We start from the raw sequence: 8249 nt of genomic DNA on the forward strand, positions 1-8249 counted from the left end.
CTGTGAACAGGAAGCACTAAGGACCTGGCTGCTTCCTTGGACAATGGAAAAAATTCAAATACAATATATTTGAAATTATGTGCTATAAAAGCTACTTATCACAAAGTTTTGCTGTGATTATCTAATCTAAATCAGGTCCCCAGTCATACTCCCTATACCCTGCAGTAGTCACTGCTGGGGCCCAGATCCCCTTTGCCCCGTCTGTCTGTGCACCCATTCCCTGACTGTGTTGGCTGCCAGGAGATACACTGTTCCCTGGAGAGCCCTGGCCCCTGGCAATGCCTGGTTATGCCCTCCCTGGGGGACAGAGGGAGGGCAGAGCCAATGGCTGACCACCACATACTCAACACGAAGGCCTAGGATCTTGCTTCAAGGTGGGAAGACTCTTGGTAACATCGTGCTCTGCAGCTCCTGTGGGACCAGGCAGAGGCCAGACTCCAGCTGAAGCCACATCTTTGCTCAGGTTCTTCCCCTGCCCTACCCTGCTTCCCTCACAGATTTCTCCTGAGCGCACAATCTCAATAAATTCCTTGCACAAGAAACTGCTTCAGGTTTTGCTTCCAGGAACCTAAGGGGCATCTTCTATTTTTTCTTCCTAGCATGTGTCACAATTTAAAATCAGAGATTTGTATGCCTATTGGTTTAATGCTTGTTTCCCTCACTAAATGAAGGCAGAAGCCATACTTATTTTGTTCACTGCCATATTCTCAGCAACAAGTGAGGCGCCTCCCATAGAGGAGAGCAACACACATGCTTTGAACTCAAAAGTTACGGGAACAAAGGCGCAGGAACCAGCTGGAAAGCTACAGGGACACAGCCTCTGAGCCTCCCTCTGCAGACACTTTCCTCCTTGGGTATTCTGGCACATAAGGTTGAAAAGGCACCCTACAATGGCAGCCTAGCATCTCTTGTGCCCATGATCCTCAAGCCAGTCCCAGATGGGCAGATTCCAAAGCTGCAGTTGACAATTTGGCCCAGAATTTGTCACCTAATTCCTCACATGAGCTATGGCTGTCACCACATCACAGGTCACAAACTTGGCATGGGGGCAGTTCTCAGATAAGGGTCACAAGCCAAGCAGATAAACCAACAGCTGCCTGTCTTACAAGCCTAATTCTGATTCAGCTGAAATCCAGACAGCTTTCATATTTCACTGTTCCACCAATACCCCTGGGAAAGGCTGGGTCCACAAGCATGGGTGGATTCATATGAACATCTCCTAATATCCAGATGTCAGTGTTTTACGTATTATACACCACAAATAAAGTTGTAGTAAAGCCCTCATTTAACTAGAACATGGAAGAACTGTGGAATTTTACTTTAATTTTTTGAAAAGCTTTGTTCTCTTTCGGTATGTTTTTTTTGCACATCGTAATTCTCTTTTCTACTGGGTTGTCTGTCTTCAGTTATTGAGGGACTGCTGACTTGGGGTCTTTATTCTGAGATAAATGACTTCTAGGCAAGTCACTGATCCACAGGGAGATCAGCCTGGGTGTGTCTGGATGTCAGGTGAGTTGTTACAACCATGTTTCTGATCGAAACCCTAAAATCGGCTCATTTGTTTTGTGGTACACTTCCTACTCCTAAAAGGTATGTAAATAAAATGACCCAGTTAAAAAAACGACGAGAAGAGAAATTTCAATTATTCAGTGTTGCCAGTTTTTCAGTGAGGGATACAGATGTAAAAGCCAGGGCCTCTTCCCACAGAATTTACAATCTGGGGAGAGAATAAAAGAGATACCACATAAAACAGGCAAAGAATTCTAGGAGATAATGTCCATCAAGGCGTTTTCCAAAATACAAGTTATTTCACAAATGTGCAACTAAATATTGATTCCATGGTGCTTCAGTTATATCTGGAAAGGCTTTGAGAAAATAAGAAATCCTGTTACTGGATAAAACTAACGGTCTATCTCGCCTTTCTAGCGGCACCAAAGGAAGCTGTAGGGAGATCAGGGGTTAACGGTCAAGATAGCTTTTAATTTGTAAATTTATCCAAAGTTTGAAAATCTCATGGGGAATCTTAGGAATCCCAGTAGTCAGTGAATGGGCCATCTATACGTCCATTACATCTACAGACTCCACACACACCCACTCAGATGATTCTCAGAATGGGGGTACATGAGAAGTTAATTCTCATGTCTGGCTTTGTTGTTCTTCGCCTTTCCCTCTCATATCTTCAATCACCTGTGTCACAGGACATATATAAGTAGTTGGGAAGTGTTAAACTCTGACAGTAAAGCAAAATCAGAGTTAAAGGCAAATGTTTAATCAATCATGCTCAAATACTAGCTAGTCAATGAAGAACTTTAGGTTCAAAGGGCCAGATATTCTGCAATCCCAAGAAATCGCAATCAGCTTCTGGTTCGGGTTGAGTATTTTCACACTGCATTTTGTGGCCACAAAATTAGTTGTACATTTTTGAGCACTGATCTAACACTGAAAGACTCAAATTAGGAGGCTGAAAGAAAACATTTTGTATCTGTGTATTTAAAAAAAATCTGTGGATGAACAAGGAGCCAGGCGTCAGTTTCCAATGGGGGGAACGTTCTCATGGAGGTACTGTAAGGCCAAGTCAGTCCACTTCATTTCTTGTTCTTTAACAGATTCTGTGGTGCCGCCATTGTCCTGTTCAGGTTCAGGAAGCTCATTCTGAAAAGGTACAATGGACATTCAGGACGATGTCACACTCTATGTTAACAAACCCCTTAAAACTCAAAAGCACTTGGAATTAAAACCTGTGAGTTCCTAGAAACAGGCAGCATAGAAGCATATCCTATGGAAATAGCTAGAAAATAAAAAATGTGAGGAAACATCACAAGCCTCGCTCAAACGTGCCTCATCCGTCTCCAGCCGGGAGTGATGGCATTATGACTCTGGTACTTGTGTGGCAGGCAGCGTGGCAGAAGGCTCAGGACACAGGCTTCTGGGAGCCACTGGGATCCAAGGCCATGACTCCACCATTTGTTGGGTTACTCAGGCAAGGTATTCAGACCCTTGCAGCCTTTGCTTCCTCTTAGGCAACGAGAGAAAAAAGTAGTCACCATCTCACAGGACTGCTGTGAGGGCTAAATGAGGAAATGCAGGTCAGGTGCCCAGCACTGCATGGGGTATCCAGTGCAAGGACTAACTGTCATCCTTACTAGTGGCTAGGAACACTGAAAAGAGCCAGTACTATATCTTTTTTGGGGAAGGCTGCTTTATAGAATACCACATTTGCTGGCATGTTCCTTAAGCACAAGAAAGGTATTCAACAACGATCCTGTATCCAATGTGCCTATATTATAATGGAGGTAGGAGCACTGAAAATGTAACACAATAGATGAGGCTTCCCCCTAGTGGTGGAGCAGGGCAACATAAAACAACATAGCCTACCCGCAACTTTCTTAAAATGGTAAGCCATGGGCCACACTTAGTGTAGAATCTGGGGAATTTTTTTATATATTTCGAGCTTTACTGAGATTTAATTTACATATAACATTGTGTAAGTTTAAAATGTACAATGTGATGATTTGATACACATATATATTGTGAAATGATTACTGCAATAAGGTTAACACATCCATCACCTTGCACAGTTCACCATTTTTTGGCGTGTGGTGAGAAGTTTTTGATAGTTTCCTTGTATTTTAAATTTAAATTTATTACTACTGGAACTCTGTTTCGTACGAATTCACTGATACCAATATATTTCTTTTCAGTTATCTGAATTTAGACTTTTTTTGCTGTACATGGGGCTCTCACTGCTGTGGCCTCTCCCGTTGCGGAGCACAGGCCCCGGACGCACAGGCTCACCGGCCATGGCTCACGGGCCCAGCTGCTCCGCGGCATGTGGGATCCTCCTGGACCGGGGCACGAACCCGCTTCCCCTGCATCGGCAGGCAGACTCTCAACCACTGCGCCACCATGGAAGCCCGACTTTTTTTTAAGGGTAGCAAACTGTTATTCAATATCTAGACTTATGATTTCCCACTGGACTCCAATATGCAGTATATGAATATAATAACTTTTTTCCTTCAAAGTGATGTTCAATGTGACTAAAATGACTTAATTACAATATGTACAAGTATGTTTGAATCACATCTTGCTCTACAAATACTCAGATTCAAACATACTTGTACAAATTGAAAGGAACTACCATTTTCTCTAAAGCAATAATGCAAAGAGAAAGTTTTGTTTCAGTAACTACTTACAGCTGGCAAACCATAAACAAGTCCTTGGTTAATCAATTATTTAATTCAGATATTATTTAATTTCATCTTGTTCTAAAATAACACGTTTTTCATTTGGTCACTATTGTCTCTTGCAATGAATGCCAACATATAAAATTGCATATATGCCTGGAAAACAAACACAAAGTATCATAAAGTATCGTGAACATAACAATCATCTATTGTGGGGTACTGCAAAAATGGCCACAATTCTTTGTAGCCACTCCTATGAAAAGGCACTGTCTATTTCCCCAATCTTGCATTGGGACTGATCATGTGACTTCTTGGCCTAGGCTCCATGAAGCCTTACAGTTTCCTCTCATGCTGCTCTTAGAACCCTAAAATGATTGTGAAGTCTGGGCTAATCTGCAGGATCATGAGACTGTGGCCTAGTCAGCTCATCATCCCAGCCTCCAGCCAGCCTGCTGGCCGACTGCAAAACACCACCAAGTCCAGCAGAGATCAACCGAGCTGGCAAAGATCACAAGACTCTCTCAGCTGAATGACAAAATCATGACATAAATAACGGCTGTTTTAAGCCACTATGTTTTGGGGTTATTTGTTAGGCAGCAACAAAAGCTAATGACACAAACATTGCCTTAGAATCACAAGTCCTGGGAAAAAACACAGATTAGCAACAGGGCCAGGCTACAACTTGGAAGTCAGCATGGAAATCTTCCTCTCACTCAACCCCTTCCACACAAATGGTCCCCAAATCCTGCTATTAGTATGTCCAGAATTCAGCAATTCCCTTCCACTTTCTTGCTTTTGTTTAGGTCCTCCTCCCTTGTCTAGACACTGCGTTAGCTTTCTAATTGGTCTCTTTGCTCTGTCACTGGCCCCTTTCTCCTTGACACACGTTCTCTAACAATGTTGCTAAACTGATTTTCTAATATATTTGAGCGTGGCAGATCTCTACTTTGAAGACCACTCACTCCTGGATATCCTCAGGATGAGGGCTAAGCATGGCATCAAGTGCTCCTCTCAAAATTGGGTCCAAGACCAACTTTTCTCCCTACCTTTTATGAGAAGTATATCCTCCATCCACAATGAATTGCCTCACCATCTCCCAAAGCAGTTTAAAACTCTGAGCCTTTGCACATCTGTCCCCTCTGCTGGTTGGCCCCTGTCTACCCTCACTAAACCTCTTTTCCTCCCTATGACCAGCTCAAATGTGATTTATCTCTCTGAAGTCCTTCCTGATGCCCACCAGGCAATCAGCCACTTCTTACACTACATAGCTGTTCACAACCCTCACTTAGAACACTTACTATTACAATTATTTATTGATATATGTTGCCTCTCTAGACTCCGAGGGGCAGAAACTGTACTTATGTTTACCAAGTCTTAAGGCACATAGTAGGCTTCAAGAATTGCTTGCGGAATGAAAGAACCACCACCGGACAGGATCTGGAGCCTCACAGACTTCGGTGTGAAGTCCAACTTATTGGCTACCAACCTTTGGGCAAGTTCCCCTCTTTGATTCTGTTTCCTTCCTATACAGTGGGCAGAACACAACCACCCTTGAAGGGTGTCTTAAGGATACAGATAATGTATGTCAGATTTCAACCTTGGTCTATGACACAAAACAGGTATTCAATAAATGGAACTATAATTCTCATTATGCTCTTTTGACTATTTTTCTAAACTTGAACTAAGCTGTTACTTGTTATTTGCTATGTTTATTATTCACTGAACATATTACCTCTTATTCTTAGATGAAAATGTAAATGGCAGCAGCACATGGTCTGCCTGCAAGCTCTATTTTATTAATGGCTCTTTGCAATTGGCAAGCTCTAAAGAAAGACAGTCTCTGTTCTCCTTGCTAGTCCTCTGTGACATAAATAGGATTTTTAATAAATATTTATTCAAGCAAAATGTTTAGGTCACTTATTACGTTAGGTTTAACAAACTCATTGCGGGAGAATTTTCCAGAGGTCAGGAAAGAAAAGAGTGTGATGGTCTAAATGCAAAAGAAGAAAAGCCAGTTCTCTTCCAAATATTTTCCAGGGAACCTAGAATAGGTATGTGTTCCAAAAATGTGAGTTTCTAAAAATGTCAACTGACAAACCACAGGTAGAGAAGAGATAAAGTGCATATGCCACTGCTTCTTATTCCTCCTCATTGTGTGCATTAAACTTTCATCATCCGGTTTACTAGCTTTGGTGTGGTAGACAGAACATGGCTCAGAAGACCTGGGTTCTAGTTCTGGAATGATCCCCTAACTGAGCTGGTCACGTCAGCCCTCTGAACCACATTTCTCTTCAAAGTCAAGCTAAATGTTCTCCAGAAGCTTCTAGAGTTAGAGGACTCCACAGCTTTGATTTCTTTGCCTTACTAGTTTGTCTTGATATCCTACCCCTACTAGGGTCTACCAGATCATACCTTTAACCTATCACCCTCAGCACAAATTACAGCCTACCAGTGGTATTGCAACATCCTCATAAGGCAGCTTGTCTTCTCGCCAAGCATCGTCAATCAAATCCAAGATCCTTCCATCTCTCTGTACCTCACTGTCCATTCTCCTGCAGCTTTGATCTTGCCAGATCTGTAAGCCAAAAAGATTATTTCTTAAACATGAAGACTGAGGAGATGATGTAATCTAGCAGTAGGGTTCTCCAGGCTTTTTAGCCTGGATGTGAATTGTGGCATGATATCACCCTGGGAAAGACTCATCTCATCTGGGTCAGGTTGCAGTTTATTTATAAGACCATAGTCCCTCCCAGCTGATTTTCCCGGTCACACACAGATTCCACCTTTCTGTAAAGTTTTCTCAGATCACTCCAGCTTCAGCACACATTCTGCCCTTGACCGGTTCCTTCTTGTCCTTATGATCCACTAAACAAGTTAGGTCGGCTTTATGACTGATTGCTCAGGCATTACTGTTTCCAATTGCTGTGTGTAAAATTTGTATCAATGACTCAGCATAGCCTTCCCCAATCTGGCCTCAATCTTTTCCCACCTGTCCCTCTTCCAAACACCTCTAACCCTGTCACACTTTCCAACCTTTGCACTTAAAGGTCTCTTTGCCCCATCACTAATAACTACTCTTCCTTCCAAACTCAAAGTTCGGCGTCAGCTCATCGGGGTCAATATCCCATTTCCAGAATTAGGCGCTAAGGTGCCTTCACTCTTCAGGAGCTGGAAGGGTGGATAGCATAACGCGTGCAATGACCAGGACACGGCCACCATCCCAAGCACTTTGCCACACTTGCCAGAACAAGCCATTACCACTTTCCTGAACAAAATTTTTTTTTTACACGTGTGACTATCCCAATGCTTGGAATGCACGATCTTGTTCCTTTTTTCCCTACCTAACCCTCAGTCAGTCTAAAAACTTAGCGCCCAGGTCGCCTCCTGCAGGAACTTTCTCTAAGCGCCAAGGAGAACGCGGTCCCCGCCCCTCCGCGGGCCCCATAGTTCCCTGGGCGCAGTGAATGGTCCCCATCGGGAGCTTGTTACTTTGCCCGTCACAGGGTCTTCCCAGACAGGCAGTGCGTACGTTCCCCCGGGCAGGGCAGTTTTATCCATCTCTGTTTTAGAGCTCTGCAAACGTGTAGTTACAGCAGCAAAGCTAGAACTCCTTTTCCCGCGCTAAAAATGACCCTCGCAGGCCACCGCCATCCGTACAGGTGTGGGAGGCGGCCCCACAGCCGCGGCTTCCGGCCCGAGGCAGGATATACCAAATGCGGCAGCGGGGGAGGCCCAGGACCGCCGCGCAAGTCCCTTTCCACCCCTCCCAAGGGGCGGTGAGGAGGGTGGTTATAAGGATGAGGTTAAGAGAACGGCCTCGGCCAAGAGGAGCAGCATAAGTCCGAACGCGCTTCCGCTTCTCCAAGACCTAGGCTAGGGGCGCGGGAAACCCTTACCAGCACCCGGCCCAGCGCGGCGCCCGCCTCCAGCGGACCACCCTCTCAGTGTCACGTGATCAGCACGGTCTTCTCTCCGATCCCCAGATATGGGTGAGCCCATTTGCAGGCGCGGAGGGGGAGTCAGGGAGGATGTTGCTTCAATTACAAGTGAGGGGGCAGTGGGCGG

The 8249-nt window shown here is 44.4% G+C and overlaps 1 protein-coding gene across 1 annotated transcript; it reads right to left on the reverse strand.

Annotated features, from left to right (window-relative positions):
* Positions 1-2512: 2512 nt before the first annotated feature.
* ANAPC13 (anaphase promoting complex subunit 13) lies at positions 2513-6753 on the reverse strand. The gene is made up of 2 exons (XM_065876790.1): positions 6634-6753; positions 2513-2652 (listed from the first exon to the last, which is right to left on the reverse strand). The coding sequence occupies exons 1-2, from the start codon at positions 6730-6732 to the stop codon at positions 2527-2529; spliced, it is 225 nt and encodes a 74-aa protein (XP_065732862.1). The 5' UTR covers positions 6733-6753; the 3' UTR covers positions 2513-2526.
* Between the last annotated feature and the right edge of the window lie 1496 nt (positions 6754-8249).

This window comes from Phocoena phocoena, chromosome 4, assembly GCF_963924675.1.
Source record: "Phocoena phocoena chromosome 4, mPhoPho1.1, whole genome shotgun sequence".
In the NCBI taxonomy this organism is placed as follows: Eukaryota; Metazoa; Chordata; class Mammalia; order Artiodactyla; family Phocoenidae; genus Phocoena; species Phocoena phocoena.